Source organism: Orcinus orca, chromosome 12 (genome assembly GCF_937001465.1).
Source record: "Orcinus orca chromosome 12, mOrcOrc1.1, whole genome shotgun sequence".
NCBI lineage: Eukaryota > Metazoa > Chordata > Mammalia > Artiodactyla > Delphinidae > Orcinus > Orcinus orca.
Window position 1 is genome coordinate 8,568,471 of NC_064570.1, and position 23,771 is coordinate 8,592,241.

Consider the following 23,771-nt stretch of genomic DNA (forward strand, 5'->3'; position numbering starts at 1 on the left):
TGCTGAGTCGGCCCCGCCCACCCCAGAACCCACACTGAGGACCCAGGTGGCTTCTCTGGTCGCGAGTGATTTCTGCCAGAAAGTGAGCAAAGGAAGGGCTTGGAGAGGGTGACCGTGACCCCATCAACATTTCACCCAGCGGGGTGACGGCTGGGAAGCGTCTAGATTCGTCCGGTCCCACCGGCAGGGAGGAGCAGGCTTCCCCCTCAGCATCCCCATGGTTCCCTCCTGTCAGGACCGAAGGGGCAGGCCCGTGAGTGGGCCCCCCGCCCCAATCCAGCGTGGGCTGTCACTCCCTATTAGCTGGGTTTAGGAGGGACACCTTTCAGGCTGGTGATTTCTGTTCCTCGCCTGCTTATCCAAAGGTGACCAGCCTTGGTGGCAGCCTGCCTCGACCCGAGTAAGGGATCCTGTGGGGAGAAGGTGGGAAGGGCCCCTCGGGTGCAGGGGAGACCACATCTGGCAGGGAAAATCAGGAAAGCCTTCATGGAGGAGGTGGGATTTAAGTTCTTGGGCAGAACTTAGACTGCAGAAAGAATATCCAAGTGGATGTTCCCAAGTGGAGTTCTGAAGACGGGCTCGGGTTCTGAGAAGAGGAAGCGCAGGGCACTGGAGGGTGTGTGCGCGGGCTCACAGACCCCACCGAGAAAAGAGACAGGAGGCCCCGGGCTTAACCCTGTAGAAACCAGAGACGCTTCTCAGGAGGGGCATCGTGAATCAGAGCCTGCCTGGCTCGGGAGAGGAAAACAGAGGTAAGGTGGCACGGGGGACCCTCGTAAAGACTCAGCCTCGCTGCCAGGCTTTCGCTGGTGGGACTGCACACCCTGCTGCCATTTCTTAGGAGGTGGCAGAGCCCACATCTTCTCCCCCTTCACAATCTCACATCTTGGATCTTGGCACAGAAACGCACAAAGCAGCTGCCCCAAGAAGCGCTACCCTTTCCCCCCTGCCTCTCCCTCTCACCTGCGTGGCCACCAGCCAGCTCTGCTCTCCCAGCCTATCCGACACGGAACCCCTGGCCCTGCCTTCCTGAGGGCACTGGGTCCAGTCATTCTTACCCGTTACTGTTTGGGAAATGCTGCTTGGTTGGGAGTGAAGATACAACACACGAGAGCCCGCAGTCTGAGGCGGGTCCCACCAGCAGGGCAGCCTGCTGGCCCCAGGTGTAGACTTTGGCCCAAGAAGGTCAAGACCTCCCCCGCTGGCAGTAAGTGACCCTGAATGCTGGGAAGCGCATGGACCCACCAGGCCGGGCCCCCGCTGATGTCGGGGCCACACTGGGGGTGGGACTATTTGGGACCTTGAACAAACCTGAGCAGGTAAGAGTCCCTCGGCCCAACCCCCCCAGCCCCGCCCCCCCGGGGCCCGGCCGTGGGCCTCTGCTCCCCGGAAGCTCCTACCGCAGAGTCACAGGCTGGCAGGTGTGCACTGGGTCCTGGGTCCCAGGCTCCCCAGGTGGGCTTTCTCTCCTTGGATCCCCTTTGAAAAGTGGGTTTGGTTCTCGTGGTGGGATGGGGGTAGGGGCTGCCCAGACATCACCCAAAGCAGACATCACCTTGGCCTGGAGTGGATACCAGCAGGCAGACTGGGTCGTGCGGTCCTCAAAGTCCCACGTGGCCAGAGGGATGATCACTTCTCCAAGAAACACCCTCCGGGTGAGCGTGCCCAGGTGCCACACAGACACCCGGAGCTGCCGGATCGCCAGCTGGGTAGGCTCCACCTGGTACTGCGGAGGGGGAACAGAGACGGTCAACCTGGGCACCTGAGCCACAGCTCCCAGGCTCACAGCACCCAGGCCCACAGCACCCAGGCCACAGCTCCCAGGCTCACAGCTCCCAGACTGACAGCACCCAGGCCCACAGCTCCCAGGCCCACAGCTCCCAGACGATTTTTAGTCTCTTCCCCTCAATTGCATGCCCATTTCCAACTCTGCCCCTTGTTCCATACTCTATCTTTAAACTCTAAATTAATCTAGTTATTTCCTTCATGGCTACACGCCCCATTAGTCAAGTCCAGGCCGACAGTGCACCGTGCTGTGTCTGCTCCCTCTCAGAACGAGCTACTTTGTGGAGGAAAGTTGACTGTCCCTGCAGGTCTGCCCTCCTTGGGGCAGCTGCATGGTCTCTGCACGCTGGGCAGCCCTCCTCAACTCCCTTGGAAACACAGGCCTACTTCTCTTTGGGTCCTGACTACTTCCTTTGGTTGACTGAATCTGCGTTTTAAAATTAGACCTAGAGGCTTCCCTGGTGGTGCAGTGGTTAAGAACCCTCCTGCCAATGCAGGCGACATGGGTTTGAGCCCTGGGTCAGGAAGATCCCACATGCCGCGGCGCAACTAAGCCCGTGCGCCACAACTACTGAGCTTGCGCTCTAGAGCCCGCAAGCCACAACTACTGAGCCCACGTGCCACAACTACTGAGCCCGCGTGCAACAACTACTGAAGCCCATGCGCCTAGAGCCCGTGCTCCGCAGCAAGAGAAGCCACCGCAACGAGAAGCCCATGCACTGCAATGAAGAGTAGCCCCTGCTCGCTGCAACTAGAGAAAGCCCACACGCAGCAACAAAGACCCAATGCAGCCAAAAATAATAAAATTAATTTTTAAAAATGTAAAAATACCATAAAATAAGACCTATTTTCCATTGCCTGTTAGGTCCACAAGGCCGTGCCAGCAGGCCCTGGATTGCTAGCTTCCACGGGGTACCAAGTGCAACCAATGCCAGAGAACAAGGATAAGGCGACAGCCAATGTCACCCAGACCTGGTGTCTTGTTTCATCCTTCCCAGGCCCCCCACTGAGTGGTCTTCAAGGGGAGTGCCAGCACCCCTTGGAGTGCAGAAAGTCTCCCCCAGGAGTGTTCTAGTTAGAAAACTTGGAGGATCAGTTTCTAGATCCTCAACTTTCACATGCACTTTTCTCAAAACTGGTGAAGACAGTTCTCACACCTGGTATCTTACTCCTGTGCCCTGCCCCAGGGGTGCAACCTCAGGGCGAATTTGAAATACTGGTTTCTGCCGAACTGTTAATGATTGCTCAGCTTCTTCATCTTCCCATCTTTTCCATCTTACACATACTTCTATGAAGGCTAAGCCTGGGTCTGTGTTGAGATGTTCTACATTTAGAATGAAGACACTGATTCTTTTCAATGCATCTGGAAAGTTCTTCACGATATTCACAGAATATTCACAATATACTAGATAAAACCGATGGATAACAAATTGTAGGTGATTCCTTTGAGATTCTGGGTGCATTTTAAATAAGGTAGTTAAAACTTTAAAAACCAAAGTATATAATGAAGTATTTAAAATAGTCAATCCTCATCTTTGTCTCGTTTCATAAAACAGGAAATATTTGTCTGCCTCTGTTTAGTACGAAACACCTTAAACCTGTGATGAGTAATTTTATATATCAGCTTACACCTTTGAGGGGGTACAGAGCTTTTACAAAATTCTGTCAGCAGGTACATGAGCAAAACCACATGAAGACTAGTGTCCAGTAATTCACTACCAGAGTGTCCCAGACAAGCAGCACCTTAGGCCCTGCCCACACTTGCTGAATCACAATCTGCTTTAAATAAAAAATCCCTTGGGGAGTCCTTATGAACATCAATTTTGTGAAGGAGTGCTAGCCCATCATGGGTCACAGCTGTACTTTTAAGTACTCTCTAAGCCTCAGTTTCCCTATTGCTAAGCGAGGATTCTAACACCTGGCTCAGAGGGTATATAAAGTACTTGGCCACAGCAGGCGCATGGAAAACAATGGCTATTTTCATGTCTTGAACGGGACTCTTGTGCCAGCCACCTGGATGGCCCCTGGCTGGGAGTCAAATGCTATCCGCCCAGGAAGGCAAACAAAAGTCCTCTCCTTTCTCAGGCTTGACACATGGGATCCCCGGGCTACCCAGCCTTGAGTGGGTACGTCTCTGTGCCTCTGGACTATTCTTCCACCTCCCACACCCACCTGCCATCTGCACTCGCCAGACGTCACCTCCAATTTTCCATCCTGAATCCCAGCAGGAGGCACTGCCTCCCTGATCTCTGCCCTAAACCACAAGTCACATTTCTTAGCACCGAAGAAAATGAAAACCCAAACAATTCCTCTAGGCTTTTTTTTTTTCCATAAAATGACTAGTTTTTCATAAAATAAGAAATCTAGGTATACCAGACATTATCTTCATAAAAGTACTTCAGCATGATAACTCAGCAGTTGCACTTACAGGGTCCCTTACTCGAGAATACCTCCCTGACAGTCATAAAAATTCAACAGGACAAACCAATTTTAGAAATTGAGAGGCACGCAGTTTCTATTCTACCATTTTCTCGCAAATCATTAATCAAAGGCCATTCTCAAGTTCAGCAGACTCTGCAGTTTTTCTGTACAAAGGCTGATGTTTATTTTCTACCACTTGCCACTGACTGACAGAGCCCTGCAGAAACGTTTAAGTGTCTGCACTTACATTTAACTGACTCGAGAGTTTAGAAGAACCATCCGCTGGACTCTGGCCCCAGGGGCCCATCCCGGGATGGGGAGACTCAGCACATGAATATTTGTCCAGCAAGTACCTTCAAGGTCTCCTGAAAGGTCGGCTCCACCGTGTTCTTTTGGACTCCAGTCTTGCGTTTTCCCTGGGAGGATCTGTCAGGCAGCAGATAGGTCTTCACATACCTAGTGGCCAAACACAGACAGGACAGGGTGAAAAGCTCAGCGTCAGGGGCGGACAAAGGGTTCAGGAGGAGAATCACACATCAGCGTTTTCTTTACCCTGCTTCCCGCTGCATTTGGGGTTGACAGAAAGGGCTTAGTGGCCGCCACTCAGTGAACAATGACAGTGCTGCGTGCACAGCCCCTGGCTTACACAGTCTCTGGCTGTGATCCTCGGGAATGTTCCTGGGGGTGTGAAGCTCCCTGCTTTCCTCATGCCCTACTCCTGGAATCTACTCATCACACTCCATCACCTGTCACTGGGTGACCACCAGGGAACCAGAGGCTCCCAGGGCTCTGTGGGTGGCAGATGTCTAACCCACGCGGATGCCAAGGCTGTGTGCCAGCTTGTCCTCCCTCCACGTACCTCTTCTCCCCAACCCGCAAGAAAAAAAAGTTGAAATGGAAAGTGTATGTCTCACACTGGTTTTCCTTGTGTGGCCTCAGACACTGCGTCCTGCCTGCTGAGGACCGGTGTTCCCGAGCCCTGTCCCTGGGTCTGGAGGCCACGCCAGCAGAGGGAGCCTGACCAAGGCCAGCCCCGCACTGCCCCCTGCCCACTCCATGAAGCTCCGTCCCAGGCCGGTCCCTCCACTCAGGTCCCAAGACTGCCCTTCCTGGCTCTTCCAGCAGCTTTACTGATGCAGTGACACCACTTGCCCAGGTCCTGTACCCACAGGCTAGAAACAGGCTCAACTTTCTCAAAGCAATAAAGAGCAGGAACCCTCCCGCACCTGGGTTCCCCCTGGAGCCCCAGTTTCAGGCCTCTTCCCCGCTTTCAGCAAACTTCTTGGAAAAGTACTCAAGGCTCATGGTCACCAATGCCTCACTGTTCGTCGACTCTTAAATTGTTGATCATTACGAGACCCCTCACACATGTTAAACAGGAGGTATAAAATATACCTGTATAGCTTAAAGCATTACAATAAAATACACGCCCATGTATCTAGTCCTTAAGTCCTCTATTTCCTTTCTTATCCTCTGTCTGGATGTCCTATCCATTACTGAGAGCGGAGTATTGACATTTCCAACTATTACTGTAGAACTATTTCTCCCTTCAATTCCATCAGGTGTTGCTTCTTGTCTCTTGATGGACATTAGGTACACAGACATTTGTAATTGTTGTATCATCTTGCTGTACTGAACCTATTAATACAGAATGCCTTTACCTTTTCTAAGCTTTTCTGACTTAAAGCCGATTTTGCCTGATACTGGTACAGCCACCTTGCTCACTCTTGGTTACCATCTACATGGAATATCTTCCACTTGTGTCTTTGGATCTCAAGTGAGTCTCTTGTAGATGGCATATAGTTGGATCTCATGTTTTTATCCATTCTGCCAATTTCTGTCTTTTGACTGGAGAGTCAAGTTCATTTGTATTTAAATTACTGATAAGAAGTACTTACTTCTGTCATTTGCTGTTTCTTTTGCCTTATAGCTTTTCTGTCCCTCACTTTCTGCCTTATTTTTTTTTTTGCAGTACGCGGGCCTCTCACTGTTGTGGCCTCTCCCGTTGCGGAGCACAGGCTCCGGACGCGCAGGCTCAGCGGCCATGGCTCACGGGCCCAGCCGCTCCATGGCATGTGGGATCTTCCCAGACCGGGGCACGAACCCGTATCCCCTGCATCGGCAGGCGGACTCTCAACCACTGCGCCACCAGGAAAGCCCTTTACTGTATTCTTTTGTGTTTAGTTGATTTTCTGTGGTGAAATGTTTAAATTCCTTTCTCATTTGTTTTGTTTTGGTTTTTGTTCTATAGCCGTTTTCTCTGTGGTTACCAAGGGGATTACATTTAATATCCTAAAGTTATAACACTTTAATTTGAATTTATACCAACTTAACCTCAGTAACATACAAGAGTTCTACTCCTTCTCAGCTCCATCCTCATCTGTCCACTGCTGATGTCACAAAAATACATCTGTATATATGTGTGACCAAAAACACAAAGTAAGAATTCTTTTAAATGCATTAGTCTCTTAAATTATCTCAAAAACAAAGTGTGGAGTTACAAACCAAAATGACAATAAGAGACCAATCTTTTAAAATGTCCGAAGTCATATAAAAAACAAAAAGTGGAATTACTTACCACTGTTACAATAATACTTGCTTTTATAATTGCTAGTGTATTTGCCTTTATTGAGATCTTTATCTTTTCATATGTCTTAAGTTACCATCTGGTGTCATTTCATGCACTCTCACCTTTTGTTTAGCTGAGGATGTTGTAATTTCTCCCTCACTTTTGAAGAACAGTTGTGCTGTGTTTGTTTTTCCTTTTAGCACCTTGAATATATTGACTCACTGCCTTCTGGCCTCTGAAGTTTCTGATGGGAATCTGCTGATAATCTTACTGAGGATCCCTAGTACGTGACAATGCACTTTCTTGCTGCTTTCAAGATCCTTTGTCTTTCAAATGTTGGTTTATAATGTGTCTCTGTGGGTGTCTTTGAGTTCACCATACTTGGAGTTCAAAGAGCTTCTTTGATGTTTATATTCATGTCTTTCATCAAATTGGGGTAGTTTTCAGCCATTATTTCTTCAAGTATTCTCTCTGCCCCTTGCTGTCTCTCTTCTCCTTCTGGGACACATGTTGCTTATGTTGGTCAACTTAATGGTGTCCAGAAGGTCCTTTAGGTTCTGTTTGCTTTTCTTTAATCTTTTTTCTTTCTGTTCCTTAGACTCAGTAATTTCCATCATCTTATCTTCAAGTTCACCTATTCTTTTTTTTAAAATTATTTATTTTTGGCTGCGTTGGTCTTCGTTGCTGTGCATGGGCTTTTCTCTAATTGCGGTGAGCGGGGGCTACTCTTCATTGCAGTGTGAGGGCTTCTCATCGCGGTGGCTTCTCTTGTTGCAGAGCACAGGCTCTAGGTGCATGGGCCTCAGTAGTTGTGGCACATGGGCTTAGCTGCTCCATGGTATGTGGGATCTTCCCAGACCAGAGCTCGAACCCGTGTCCCCTGTGTTGGCAGGTGGATTCTTAACCACTGCGCCACCAGGGAAGCCCACCTGTTCTTTTACCTGCTCATACCTACCTTTGAATCCCTCTAGTAAATATTTTGTTGTTAAGGTTTTCTATCTCTTTATTGATATTTCTGTTTTGTTCATACATCATTTTCTTGACTTTCTCCACAGCTTTCATTAGTTCTTTGAGCATCCTTAAAACAGTTGTTTTCAAGTCTTTGTCTAGTAAACCTACCATCAGATCTCTTTCAGGGACAGTTTCTGTTGATTTATTTTTTCCCTGTGAATGAGCCATACTTTCCTGTTTCTTTATATGCTTTGTGATTTTTTTTGTTGAACACTGGACATGTGTCTAATAATATGTTAACTCTGGAAATCAGATTCTCCCCCTTCCCCAGGGTTTGCTGTTTTTTGTTACTGGGTTTTTAATTGGGTTTTTCATAAATTTATTGATGCAGACTGTCTCTGCGCCAAGGATCAGCCTGAAGTGTAAAATTAAGATCATCTCAGATCTTTTCTGAACCTGAACCTTTCCCTGGGCATGTGTGGTCACTTTTTAATTTTCCTTGTATGTACAGTTACTCTTGAATGTCCCAGTCTTTAGTATCCAGTTCCCAAGAAGGGAAAAAAGAGAAATATGAAGAAGGGAGTCAAATAAGGGCACTGGCCCTTTAAGTACTTTGTAAATCACTTCAGCCCAAGGAGGAGGGGATTGCAACAATGAGGGGAGGTGAAACAACAATGGCTGCCTGCCTTTTTTTTTTGGTACCTCTGCAATAAGAACCAACAATCAGAGAACAGGTCCCTGATATTTGGAGGACAGGATCCTTTGCCCATCTGGCTCCTACAAGCTGTGTTCAAGGTGCTCTAGGAACATACGCACAGCTGTCCGCCAAGGGGTTGGGCATGGGGGGATGGGTAGTTAACACTGCGCTAAGAGCTGGAATTGACTGACATTAATCTCAATTTACCATCCAAGACTTCCCCTAGGAAGTTGAAAGCCTTCTAAAGACTCCAGAATTCCAAAATAGTTCCATCAGACAGATTCTGCCAGTGCAGCTATCTACAGGGGGAGATGGATTCCTGAGGCCTCCTACTCTGCCATCTTTCAGAATCCTCTCTTGACCATGTGTTTCCTTTACAAAGTATTGAGTTTTGTTCTAGCAGGCATTTCACTTACTGGAAACTCAGTTTGATCCTAACAAGGATTGATTTTGCTTAGTTAGGGTGGGTTAGAGAAGCCCTAATACTAAGCTTTTCTTTTCTGGGGTCCACTCGATGCCCCACTCCACTTTGACTGGTCAGAACGCCAATCCTGGGACTTCCCTGGTGGCACAGTGGTTAAGAATCCACCTGCCAATACAGGGGACATGGGTTCGACCCCTGGTCTGGGAAGATCCCACATGCCACGGAGCAACTAAGCCCGTGCACCACAACTACTGAGCCTGCGCTCTAGAGCCCGTGAGCCACAACTGCTGAGCCCACGCACCACAACTACTGAGCCCACATGCTACAACTACTGAAGCCCGCGTGCCTAGAGCCCATAGTCCACAACAAGAGAAGCCACTGCAGTGAGAAGCCCATACACAATGAAGAGTAGCCCCACTTGCCCCAACTAGAGAAAGCCTGCATGCAGCAATGAAGACCCAACACAGCCAAAAAAAAAAAAACCACACCAATCTTTCCCAGCACTGTGCAACTCCCAGATTTTTCATTCAACTTACGACCCTCCAGCAGCTCTCCTCTGACCTCATGAAATCTTGTCCTGTATCTGAACAGCTTAGTATTTGGCCAAAGCCTCAAGGGATCCCTATGTGGATTTTAGGTCTACTTCTCTATGCACTTCCCACCTCACCTGCTTAAGAATAATATTTGTTGAATGTTTATTATGTTCTCAACACTGTTCTGAAGACTTAGAACGGGCTAATTCAGGGAAACACCACAACAATCCTTTGAAGTAGGTGATAATATAACCTCCATGTTACAGTGAGGACACCAAGGTATGGAGAGGTTGAATAACTTATCAGAGGTCAAACCTTGTAGAGAATTATGGGAGAGACCCAACATGCTTGGAAGGTCAAGGATTGAATAAATGGAGCTGATGGGATTGGAAATGAGTCTGAAGAATGGACAGGATTGCAATTTCCACTTATGGGAGTAGCATAGGGGAAACAGTCTCAGAACAAACACGAGAAAAGCCTCGTATTTGGTAAAAGTCAGGGGATCGTTTTGGAACAGTGACTATTCCAATTTCTCCAGAGCAGAAGGGGAATAAAAGACGACTAGAAATACAGGAGGAATCTGTTATGGAGAACCACAGGTGCTATAGCGATGCACCTAATTTGTCTGGCACTGAGGAGCTACTGAAGATTTCAGAGCAGAGGAGAGTTTGATTGGACCAACAATCCATTCCTTTCGCCTAGCTGGTCCTGAAAACAGTATGCTAAAAATGTTCCATGGTGGGGGAAAAAAAGAAAAGGCAGGCCAAAATGTGGTCCGTACCTTAAACCATGCACAGAAAATCAATTCCAGCTCTAATATGAAAGGATCTAAGTGGGAAAAAACTCTAATAGAAGAAAACAGAGAAGAATGTATTTATAACCTTCAGGTGGAATTCTCCTACAGACTCAAACAGCAGACATTTTAAAGGAAAAGAAGGATAGATTGGACATTAAATTCTTTATAAGAAAAGTCATCATAAACAATGTCAGAAAACAAGTAAAGCTAAGAGAAGACATGTGCAATATGCAGAACCAATGGAGAATTGTCTTGAAAATGGATTTTTAAAAAGCCAAACTCCTGGGCTTCCCTGGTGGCGCAGTGGTTGAGAGTCCGCCTGCCGATGCAGGGGACGCGGATTCGTGCCCCAGTCCGGGAGGATCCCACATGCCGCGGAGCAGCTGCGCCCGTGAGCCATGGCCACTGAGCCTGCGCGTCCGGAGCCTGTGCTCCGCAACGGAAGAGGCCACAAAAGTGAGAGGCCCGCGTACCGCAAAAAAAAAAAAAAAAAAAAAAAAAGCCAAACTCCTGTAAATAAATTTTTAAATGACAGACAATTCGATAGAAAATTGGACAAAAGATATGAAATGGGGAGTTCATAGAAGGGGAGTGTACCTTAAGTGATTAATTCATATATACAAGGTTGCTCATCTTTGTTATTAATCAGTGAGATGTGTGTTAAAATAATGCGACATTTCATATCTACCAACTGGAAAAAAATTAATCTCTTTATGGATTGTGAGACAGGATTTTATTTTTCCTACAGGGAAAATCAAATTTCCCAGCACCATTTATTGAAGTTCATCTTTTCCGCATTGATTATTAATAGCCTCTCGATCATTTAAGTTCCCATGTATGCTAAGATCTGTATTTGGACTTTTGATTCTGCTCTATTGACCCCCTTGTCTATCCTTGCATCCATAACACATTGTCGGAATTACTAAGCTTTTTTTTTTAAAATTTCATTTATTTTTGGCTGTGTTGGGTCTTCACTGCTGCACGCGGGCTTTCTCTAGTTGTGGTGAGTGGGGGCTACTCTTTGTTGCGGTGCGCGGGCTTCTCATTGCAGTGGCTTCTCTTGTTGTGAAGCACAGGCTCTAGGTGCGCGGGCTTCAGTAGTTGCGGCATGCGGGCTCAGTAGTTGTGGCTCATGGGCTCTAGAGCACAGGCTCAGTAGTTGTGGCACACGAGCTTAGTTGCTCCGCGGCATGTGGGATCTTCCCGGGCCAGGGATCGAACCCGTGTCCCCTGCATTGGCAGGCGGATTCTCAACCACTGCGCCACCGGGGAAACCCTGAATTACTAAGCTTTATGATAATTCTTAACATGTCCTTTTGTTTTTATTTATATATATTTTTACAATTACCTTGGTTATTCTTGGACTTTCACTTTTCCATATGAACTTTAGAATCAATATGTCTATTATCATATGCCAAAACTTAGACAGAGAAACTTACGGATTGCACTTTTTCTTCTTTTCCTCCCCATAGGCAAGGTTCTTACAGGCCTTGATGCATATTTCTAAAGAACGAGTTCTGAAGCAGTAGCGAATGGCAAGTTCTATCTCTCCAGTGACATTTGCGTTGTCAAAATTGCCCATCTCTGTACAAGTGCTGTTAATGCTAATTAAACTTCCCTGAAATCAAGAATGACAGATATAATGTTACTTCACAGTTAATCAATGTTTTTGCAGTTCTGCTTTCAAGATAGCAAATAAATCAAAATTTATAGAGCATGCGTCCTGACTCATGGTAAGTTAGTAACACACCAGCCAGCTTGTACTTTGCAAAATAAGTTGCCACACACTCTGTCTTAAGGAGACGAGGAGTCCTCAGAAGGGCCTGTCTTGCCCAGATACGGTGTTTGCCTAGCAGTACGGGTTGCGCAGTCTCATTCTTGAACACAGACCACTTGGGAAGCAGCAGACTATCTCCCGTGCAGTTCTGCAAAGCTAAATCTCCAGGGGCAGATAATAACCCCATGGCAGGAAGAGCCCTGGGGAGAGCAGCGCGATGCCGGGGGCCGAAGGACCGGGATCAGAGGGTGCTGGACTCAGAGTCCAAGTGGGAAAATCAGTCCTGTTCTCACCGGGTTATGGTGAGGCGTACATGGACGACAGTACGTACGATATGCAAAGACAACAATAAATTGTGTTTAAATTTTTAATGGGTCCCCAGAATGACCAGCAGAACTACCACCGTAAGTTAGGGCACCCTAAGCTGAGGTGATGTGGAGAAGTAGCGCAAGTGACAGAACCAACCGCCTCATCACTGTTAAATTTGCTTAGGAATTTGCCACCCTGTGCGTGCAACCAATCTCAGTGACGACTCTATAGACAGAGGGAACCCCACGTGATTCCCACTTTCCCAACTGGTTCCTCGACACCGTAAAACATCCCGGAAACAAGCTAAGAAGAAAGCACGAGTCTCTCTCACTAGAGAGAGATCAAAACAAAACCAACTTAGAGGGCCCCGAACCTGAACTAGCTCATGCCAAGAACCCAACCACGTTCACCACACCCAGTCACTGGCCCTGAAAAATGTTATCCACCAACAACACCCATGCAACTGTTGGGAGGGGAAACAGTTTTTAAATTTCACACACCCGGAAAGGCGTGGAGTGGTGAGACCGCGCGAAAAGAGTGCAGACAGAAGGTGACTTGGCAAGAGGTGTGAGCTGCTTACGAAAAGCTGAAGGTAGGTGTTAAAAGTTCCGATAATTAACCTGCACTCATCACGGGACTCCACCCCGGGCTACGTCGGACTAAACTGTACTACACCAACTCTTGTGCCAAGAACAAGTAGAAAACTGAATTGAACGACAAGCAGCTTGAAGGCACTGTAGAGCTACCGGGACCGCCAGGGTGCCAGGGTCCACGATACCAAAGAGGCGCGCAGTCAGGGGAGCCTGACGTCCTGGCTGTTTCCCTCTGAGGCATCTGTCGGTAGGTGAGCAGTACAGGCGGAAAGGCTGTGAGGCTCCGGAGCTGGGCAGTGACCAACCCAAGTGCTGGGGGCTGTGAAGGAGTACAGAACTTGAGGAGAAAAGGGAGACGCACTAGGCGAGAGTGATGCTCAAGGCTGCTTTTCCCCTCAAGGTCTTTGCTGAGTTGGCAGCCGATGCTAAGAGGCTGAGTAGCTTAAAAACACCTTCGGAAGTTTCGCCTTACTAGAGAGAAGAAACGAGTTCAGGCCCACCACAGAGGAGGGGCCTGGTAAAAGTCCAGACCCTCAGCTGGGACCCCTCAAAGGCTTTCCTCCTGGGAGTCCGAGTGCCCTGGAAGCGGACCAGTCCTCCCAGAGGCTGAAACTCAGCTCTGAATGAGCTCAGTACCGGATGGGCAAAGACTCCTGGCCTCCACCCTGGCGGTGCGCTGGAGCAAAAGCAAGTCTCCCTGAAGGACGGTCACATCCATCTCTCCCATTCGGCTGGAGCTCGAGGACAGCAGGGACCCTGCATGTTTCTGCCCTCTATCAAATCTCCAGCGCCAGCTCAGAGCCTGGCTCATGGTAAATCCTCAAGAAACATTTATGAAATGAATAAAGAAAGCGCATGAAGTATTTTCATTTAAAAAGTTGTCTCTGTAAATATTATGGCATGATGTGTTGTGTCCCTGTCCTGAAGGAGCAGTAGACTTGAGGTAAGAAGACTCGGGTGATAGTCCTGACCCTGGATGACTTTAGTTACACATCCCTTAACTGCAGATTCCAGAGGGAAAATATTTTAAAATAAAACTACATGGGAACTTCCCTGGTGGTCCAGTGGTAAGACTCTGCACTGCCAATGCAGGGGATCCAGGTTAGATCCCTGGTCTGGGAACTAAGTCCCACATGCTGTGTGGCATGGCCTAAAGATATTAAAAAAAACAAAAACAAAAACAAAAAAAGCAAAAAAACCTACATGTAGGCACATCATAAAAAAAATTGCTGAGAATCCAGGACAAAGAGAGAAAACTTAAAAGCAAAGGCAAAAAAGCTATGTTAACTTCCATGGAAGAAACAATAAGGGCAGGAGAGGGTGGGGTGCAAGCACTGCTGGGGAGACCGGCATCTTCTGTTCGGGTGGGGAAGGAGAGTCGTGTGGGTGCAGACTCGAAGAGGTTAATTTTGGTATCAGGAGGATTAGGGAATTCCAGGCTTGCTCTTTTTTTTTAAGAAGTGGGAAGGGAGGTTTATTTGTTAAGAATGAGGAAGAAACGTGGGGAGAAGTTTTGAAAAGAGGTTTAAAATGACCGAAGAAGGTGTGAAACTGATTGTTGTGAGAGCAGAAACCTGAGTCGCCCAGAGAAACACATCAGGATGGCTGGCACTGTGCGTGCATTTGGAGCTGGTGACACAACAGGGCAGACCTAATCCCATGCACTCACACTGGGCATTAGGTCTGCCCTACCGTGTGCACAGCTGTTCAGGTGCAGGTACAGAGAAGGTGCACAGCTGGCTCATCTAGCTTGGCGTCCAGAATTAGAAAGCATCCAGGAAGCACTAAAAGTACTCATCCTTCATTTTATAAGATAAGCAGAGGTCAAGACAGGTTGAGAACACATTCATAGTAGGGGACATTAACACCCCACTTTCTCCAATGGACAGATCATCCAAAATGAAAATAAATAAGGAAACACAAGCTTTAAATGACACATTAAACAAGATGGACTTAATTGATATTTACAGGACGTTCCATCCAAAAACAACAGAATACACTGTCTTCTCAAGTGCTCATGGAACATTCTCCAGGATGGAGCATATCTTGGGTCACAAATCAAGCCTTAGTAAATTTAAGAAAATTGAAATCGTATCAAGTATCTTTTCCAACCACAACGCTATGAGACTAGATATCAATTAAAGGAAAAAAAATTGTAAAAAATACAAATACATGGAGGCTAAACAATACACTACTTAATAACCAAGAGATCACTGAAGAAATCAAAGAGGAAATGAAAAAATACCTAGAAACAAATGACAATGAAAACATGACGACCCAAAACCTATGGGATGCAGTAAAAGCAGTTCTAAGAGGGAAGTTTACAGCAATACAATCCTACCTCAAGAAACAAGAAACATCTCAAATAAACAACCTAACCTTACACACATAAAGCAATTAGAGAAAGAGGAACAAAAAACCCAAAGTTAGCAGAAGGAAAGAAATCATAAAGATCAGATCAGAAATAAATGAAAAAGAAATGAAGGAAACAATAGCAAAGATCAATAAAACTAAAAGCTGGTTCTTTGAGAAGATAAACAAAATTGATAAACTATTAGCCAGACTCATCAGGAAAAAAAGGGAGAAGACTCAAATCAATAGAACTAGAAATGAAAAATGAGAAGTAACAACTGACACTGCAGACATACAAAGGACCACTGGAGATTACCAGTAGCAACTATATGCCAATAAAATGGGACAACCTGGAAGAAATGGACACATTCTTTGAAAAGCACAACCTTCTGAGACTGAACCAGGAAGAAATAGAAAACATAAACAGACCAATCACAAGCACTTAAATTGAGACTGTGATTAAAAATCTTCCAACAAACAAAAGCCCAGGACCAGATGGCTTCACAGGCAAATTCTATCAAACATTTAGAGAAGAGCTCACACCCATCCTTCTCAAACTCTTCCAAAATATAGCAGAGGAAGGAACACTCCCAAACTCATTCTACGAGGCCACCATCACCCTGATACCAAAACCACACAAAGATGTCACAAAGAAATATCAGGCCAATATCACTGATGAACATAGAAGCAAAAACCCTCAACAAAATACTAGCAAACTGAATGAACCAGCACATTAAAAGGATCATACACCCTGATCAAGTGGGGTTTATCCCAGGAATGCAAGGATTCTTCAATATACGCAAATCAATCAATGTGATAAACCATATTAACAAACTGAAGGAGAAAAACCAGATGATCACTTCAATAGATGCAGAAAAGGCTTTCAACAAAATTCAACACCGATTTATGATAAAAACCCTCCAGAAAGTAGGCATAGAGGGAACTTACCTCAACATAATAAAGGCCATATATGACAAACCCACAGCCAACATTGTTCTCAATGGTGAAAAACTGAAACCATTTCCACTAAGATCAGGAACAAGACAAGGTTGTCCACTCTCACCATTATTATTCAACATAGTTTTGGAAGTTTTAGCCACAGCAATCAGAGAAAAAAAAGAAATAAAAGGAATCCAAATTGGAAAAGAAGTAAAGCTGTCACTGTTTGCAGATGACATGATACTATACATAGAGAATCCTAAAGATGCCACCAGAAAACTACTAGAGCTAATCAATGAATTTGGTAAAGTAGCAGGATACAAAATTAGTGCACAGAAATCTCTTGCATTCCTATACACTAATGATGAAAAATCTGAAAGAGAAATTAAGGAAACACTGCCATTTACCATTGTAACAAAAAGAATAAAATACCTAGGAATAAACCTACCTAAGGAGACAAAAGAGCTGTATGCAGAAAATTATAACACACTGATGAAAGAAATTAAAGATGATATAAACAGATGGAGAGACATACCATGTTCTTGGATTGGAAGAATCAACACTGTGAAAATGACTATACTACCCAAAGCAATCTACACATTCAATGCAATCCCTATCAAACTACCAATGGCATTTTTCACAGAACTAAAACAAAAAATTTTACAATTTGTATGGAAACACAAAAGACTCCGAATAGCCAAAGCAATTTTGAGAAAGAAAAACGGAGCTGGAAGAATCAGGCTCCCAGGCTTCAGACTGTACTGCAAAGCTACAGTAATCAAGACAGTATGGTACTGGCATAAAAACAGAAATATAGATCAATGGAACAGGATAGAAAGCCCAGAGATAAACCCACACACATATGTTCACCTTATTTTTGAAAAAGGAGGCAAGAATATACAATGGAGAAAAGACAGCCTCTTCAATAAGTGGTGCTGGGAAAACTGGACAGCTACATGTAAAAGAATGAAATTAGAACAGTCCCCAACACCACACACAAAAAAATAAACTCAAAATGGATTAAAGACCTAAATGTAAGGCCAGACACTATAAAACTCTTAGACGAAAACATAGGCAGAACACTCTATGACATAAATCACAGCAAGATCCTTTTGGACGCACCTCCTAGAGAAATGGAAATAAAAACAAAAATAAATAAATGGGACCTAATGAAACTTAAAAGCTTTTGCACAGCATGGAAACCATAAACAAGACAAAAAGACAACCCTCAGAATGGGAGAAAATATTTGCAAATGAAGCAAGTGACAAAGGACTAATCTCCAAAATGTACAAGCAGCTCATGCAGCTCAATATCAAAAAAAAAAACAAACAACCAACCCAATCCAAAAATAGGCAGAAGACCTAAATAGACATTTCTCCAAAGAAGATATACAGATTGCCAACAAACATATGAAAGGATGCTCAACATCACTAATCATTAGAGAAATGCAAATCAAAACTACAATGAGGTATCACCTCACACCAGTCAGAATGGCCATCATTTAAAAATCTACAAACAATAAATGCTGGAGAGGGTGTGGAGAAAAGGGAATCCTCTTGCACTGTTGGTGGGAATGTAAATTGATACAGCCACTATGGAGAACAGTATGGAGGTTCCTTAAAAAACTAAAAATAGAACTACCATATGACACAGCAATCCCACTACTGGGCATATACCCTGAGAAAACCATAATTTAAAGAGTCATGTACCACAATGTTCACTGCAGCACTATTTACTATAGCCAGCACATGGAAGCAACCTAAGTGTCCATCGACAGATGAATGGATAAAGAAGATGTGGCACATATATACAATGGAATGTTACTCAGCTATAAAAAGAAATGAAATTGAGTTATTTGTAGTGAGGTGGATGGACCAAGAGTCTGGCAGGACAGGATAATGACGCAGACGTAGAGAATGGACTTGAGGACACGGGGAGGGGGAAGGGTAAGCTGGGACGAAGGGAGAGAGTAGCATTGACGTATATACACTACCAAATGTAAAATAGATAGCTAGTGGGAAGCAGCCTCATAGCACAGGGAGATCAGCTCGGTGCTTTGAGACCACCTAGAGGGATGGGATAGGGAGGGTGGGAGGGAGCCGCAAGAGCGAGGAGATATGGGGATATATGTATACGTATAGCTGATTCACTCTGTTATAAAGCAGAAACTAACACACCATTGTAAAGCAATTAGACTCCAATAAAGATGTAAAAAAAAAAAAAAAAAGGTTGAGACCCACCCAAAAACTGCAGGGCAAATCAGAAGTAGAGCTGGAAGCGGGCCTTTGTTCTTATCCCTTGGGCCATCGACTAATGGTAGTGTCTCTGAGTAATTCAACTGCTATCTGCTTGGCCAGGGAAAGTGCAGCCTCAGATAATGAGAGGACTGCAGAGCACGTCCTTTGGTCTACCGCATTCCCTCAGAGATAACTTAGGACTTCTCCACCACTGCCCTGGGACGGTTTTTTCTGCTTCTATTTTCCCTGTAGACAGAGCAGAATCTTCAAGCAAGTTGAACCTTTGAGCAGCAAATGGGGTTAATCAAGAGGTCCCAGCCCAGAAGAACAACTAAGAACTCAGCCTGACTTTATTAGAGCCATGGGCTCTGTCTGGTTGTGAAAGAAAAGTGAATCTGAGCAAAAGCGAAGGAGAACTACTTCAGTCAGGCAGGGAGCATTCAGCGACTTTCTCTGAAGGTCACGAGTTATCTATTATAACCGTAAGCAAGGCCTGATGCCCTTTGATTTTACAAAAGCAGACATCAAGGAAAGTCAACTGAAGCCACAGCTATACTAAAAATACATAAATAAATCTTGATCCACAAGAGCATGCGGAGAGCATTACTGCAGGGAGGTCAGATGGCCACTGTTTATCAACGTTTACGCACAATAAATGTTTTTGAAACCTCAAAGTTCTTTGATAATTGCAATACTGTTTTCAAACAAACATGGTCGAACCTTAAATATTATAGCATTCAGATGATGTTTTCGAGAGATAGACCTCTAAGAGGTCACTTCAATATAATTGTCTATTATTTACTCTGGTTTTCGCTCTTAATAAAAAATAGATTAATATGAGTATATAGCTAAATACAATACTCTTTTTTAAAAAGTCACCGCAACCAGAGATGTTCAGAAATACTAAAGGAAAGGGGAAGTTTCCAAAACCCCAATGAGTGCTGTGAGCAGGGGCAGTGAACGCTTTGAGCCGCTCCCCACTTAGTAGTGGCCCAAATGCCACATCTCAAATCGATGTTTAAGAGAAACAACTAGGGAGTTGGATTGTTACTTCAAAGATTAAAAACCCTTCCATCATCCAAGCTCCTGCCCATCCGTGTGCAAGGAACTCCGATGTGTATGCCCGGCATGTGGTCACTTCACCAGTCACAGTGTCTTCACTGTCAGCGAAAATGCCAATTGCATGAAAACATGGACATAAATGCATTCCTTTTCAGATTTTTTAAAACACAGAAGTGAAGGCAAAATGGAAACGCAGACAGGAACTCTAATGATTTTTCCCCCCAGGGAATCGGTAAAAAATTACCACTCTACCAAGTTCTAGCTCCTAATGACTGGAGGGTTTTTTTTGGTTTTTTTGTACGTCTTTTTTAAAAAAAAACACGAATTGGGGTTTTTCTTCTCACAAACACATGTTTATGGAGAAGATACAGAAAATACAGATAAGACAAAAAAATATTTAATAAAAAAGCATAAGCCCACCATTCTCAACCTCTTGGTATGATCCTTTCAGTTGTTTTACAGTGTCTACAGTATAATCATTTTGGTTTTATAAATATGGGCTACTATATACTATTTTGTAACTTGATATCTTTATCAATTTCCACATTAATATTCTTTAACCACATTAATAGTTGCAAGGTATTCCTCTGAATAAATGCACCATAATCTATTTAACCATTGCCCTATTTTAGACATTTCTGGCTATTTTCAATGTTTCAAAATTTAAGAAGATTATAAACAATGCTGTCTTTGACATCCACATATACACAGTTCTGGCAACGTTCATGATGATTCTTAAAGAATATTTCCTGTAACTAAAATATCTGGATTAAAGAGAACATGCATTTTAAAGCCTTTGATGTGCATCGCTGGTTGCCCTCCAGCTCACCGCAGCAGTTCACATGAACACCTGCCTCTCCCACGTGCTGGCCAGCAGTAAACCGTGCCACGTTTTTTGTCTTAAGATTTTTTTTTTTGATGTGGACCATTTTTTTTTAAAGTCTTTATTGAATTTGTTACAGTATTTCTTCTGTTTTCTGTTTTGGTTTTTTGGCTATGGGGCACGTGGGATCTTAGTTTCCCGACCAGGGATCGAACCCGCACCCCCTGCACTGGAAGGCGAAGTCTTAACCACTGGACCGCCAAGGAAGTTCCTGTGTCACTTTTTAAATTTGCTAAAATGGTCCCCAAATAGCACTTGCTTTAATTTCGTACTCATTTAACTACTCAGGAAGTTGAGTGTTTCCCCTATTTATTGGCCATCTGTATTCCTACTTTTGTAATAAGCAGAGACTTAATAAGCTTTTTCTAGCCTCAACTTCCTGTTTCTCAGAGAATATAAGTGTCTCTCAGAAGAGAAGGCAACATCTTTGGGCAAGAAACAAAACGTATTTGCTTTGTGGGAGTTTAGTTTCCTTAAACAAACACTGCTTCAGACTAAGGGGAACAGGTTCAGATTGAATATGTAATAATTCAATCTCATGGTGATAAATGTTCAGGGCACAAATCAGAGAAGAGTTTAGAAGAAAGGGAGTTGAGAGAGCCGGGTTGAATTTGCACTATAGTTTGGAGGTACTTCCCTAAGAAACAGTCTGAGTAAGATGCATACACTCGCCACATCCTCTTACCCGAGCATCCTTCCCGACGACTCTGAAAGATCTTCTAGGTGTGGATCAGCCCCAAGTGAGCAGAGCTGAACCAGGGTGTGGGGGGCAGTTTAAGAGTTCAACAACTCCCCTGGGATAAGACAGAAGACCTGGGCTTTGACTCACAGTCAGAGTTCTGCAGTGACTGCGTGACCTTAGCAAGTTACGTAACCTCCATGAGCCTCAGTTTTCCCATTTGTGAAATGGGATAATAGCATTTATTATTATCCCATTTCCATGGACAAGATCCTTGTGAGAATGATTGGGAGGCGAAGCTCCTAGCTCTGCAGTTAGCACACAGTAGGCTTTCAATAATAGCTCTGATAGGAATGAATCCAACCATGTCACAAATATTTATGGAGTGTCACTGAAGGGTCAGGCACCGCGCTGGGCACCTGGGTATTACAACAAATGATAAACCACAGGTAAGCTAATTATATAGCTGTAGAAGGTGATAAGAATGAACAGAGAGCAGGTGAAGGCAAGGCGGGCAGGGCAGGGGGTAGACCTCCTGAGAAGGTGACTTTGGAGCAAAGACTTGGAGGGAGGGAGGGAGGGAGGGAGGGAGGAAGCCTGGTGCCTGGGAGAGGGAACCACCCCAGGAATGCCCGGGGCAGGCATGAGTCTGGCTGTTCTAGGACCAGTGCAGCTGAGCGGAATGAGCAAGGGGGCAGGTGTGGACGGTGCGCAGCTCGTGCAGGGCACCGTGGAGCACTGTGGGGCGGATCCTAGCCCACGTCCCTGCCGCCGCATTGGTTTCTGGGCCTTGAAGGAGCTTAGAGGCCAGTCTAGCAGACTGTGGACAGTTTGGGCTCCCTGGGAAGGAGGGTTTAGCCTCATCCTCCCGGATCAGCCTTACAAAGGCTCGAGCTAGCTGGAGTCTTTGGAGCCCGTATGTTACCTGGGGAGGAAGCAAACCTTCCCATGGATCTCAGAGAGGCTCCCAGAGGCCACTCCTATGCTTCGCCTGTCTGTACCCACCGCGGGGTTCAACCCTAGGACAGAACGTTCGGGAGCCGCCCTTGCTTACTTCCCCCTCGGGGAAGCATTTCCTCAGTGCTTTCACCTTTCTCAACTATTCTCCACTATAAACACCGAGGAAGGTGCTGAGTCATCCTCCAACACCAGCGCTCCGAGATACCACCCCAGACTCTCATGACCTTAGGGCATCCAAGAAGCGGAGGGTAACTCCGTCTGGCTCTGCTAGGACCGCTGTGCGACCCAGGACAGGAGGCTGCCCTCAGCACGAGTTGGGAAGGGCCCACGAGAGGAGCTGTGTGAACAGCTACTGCCTTGGACAGCACAGTCCTAGACTGTTCAAGAATTCTTAACAAACACCATACTTTACTCGGGTTTGAAACTGCCAGGGCTCAACCTGCGTGTTTCTGAAACCTCACCGTGCATATGAATCTCCTAGGGCTCTTGTTAAATTGTAGGTTCGACTCCAGCAGGCCTGGGGTAAGGCTGGAGATTCCGGTTTCTGACAAGCGCCCAGGTGGCGCCAGTGCTGCTGGGTCCCACATTCTGAGTAGTGAGTGTGCAGAGCAGGGGTCTTTCATGGAGGCAGGAGACAGTGGCTGGAGCCAACAGATGGGCTGGAGCTGCTGGCATTTAGTGCATTGAATCAAGGATGTCAGCTATTCTTCAAGGTCTAGCCTGCTTCTGCCGTGACTTCTGAATACTCGACTGGACATTCGTGGAGATTGGGGAAGTTTGTCTGACGTGCACACCATGTTCCACTAAAACACAACCCCAAGGAACAGAAAGGTTAAAGTACTAGCTCTGGACCACACTCCTTGCCCCTAAAGGAGCTGGAAGGTGAACCAAGACGTTGGTTTCTAGAAGCTGAGCTCTTAACCACTGTATTACGCCACGGAATATGAGCATTCATTTGATTCCCAAGGCAATCCAGTGAAATGAACAACTCTTCAGACTTCCCTGGCGGTCCAGGGGTTAAGGCTCCGCGCTTCTAATGCAGGGGGCGCTGGTTCGATCCCTGGTTGGGGAACTAGGATCCCACATGCTGTGCGGTATTGCCAAAAAAAAAAAAGAACAACTTTGAATCCATCTCCTTGATGAGGACTCTGAAGTTTAGGGAGTCCTTACGATTGTTTAAGATCATTGACTAAGTCAAAGACCCATGACTGTAACTGAAGCCTCCACGGCCCCTCACCCAAGGCTCCACCTAACATATCAAGCACATATCACATGTTTAGGCACAGAGTAAACATTCATTCAATGTTTTTGAATAATGAATAAAGTAATAAAAAGGCCTGCCTATGAACAGACACTACATTTAAAACACCACAAAGCAATCTCAAAAAAAAAGAGGAGCAAAGTTGGAAGACTTTACTCAACTTCAAGACTTCCTACAAAGCTACGGTAATCATGTCAGTGTGGCCTTGGCATAAGGACAAAGAGATCATTGGAGCACAAAAGAGAACCTAGGAAAACATCCACATTTATATGGTCATTTGATTTTTAACAAAGACACCAAAGTCAATGGAAAAATGAGTCTTTTTTTTTTTTTTAAATGGTGCTGGAGGGGACTTGCCCGGTGGTCCAGTGGTTAAGACTCTGCACTTCCACTGCAGGGGGGTGCAGGTTCGATCCCTGGTTGGGGAACTAAGATCCCACATGCCACGAGACATGGCCAAAATAAATAAAATAAATAATAAATGGTGCTGGAATAACTGTGTATTCATATGGGGAAAAATGAACCTCAGTCTGTACCTTACA

The 23,771-nt window shown here is 45.4% G+C and overlaps 1 protein-coding gene and 1 non-coding gene across 2 annotated transcripts in view; one reads left to right on the top strand and one right to left on the bottom strand.

Annotated features, from left to right (window-relative positions):
* The window catches only part of SYTL3 (synaptotagmin like 3), a 91,954-nt gene that overhangs the window by 4,946 nt on the left and 63,237 nt on the right, over positions 1–23,771 (bottom strand). The window contains 3 exon segments of the mRNA XM_033404027.2: positions 1,556–1,726; positions 4,560–4,662; positions 11,616–11,794. Of these exon segments, the coding sequence (XP_033259918.1) occupies positions 1,556–1,726; positions 4,560–4,662; positions 11,616–11,794 (453 nt within the window).
* TRNAG-GCC (transfer RNA glycine (anticodon GCC)) lies at positions 13,906–13,977 on the top strand. The gene has a single exon. It is a non-coding gene; the product is annotated as a tRNA-Gly (tRNA).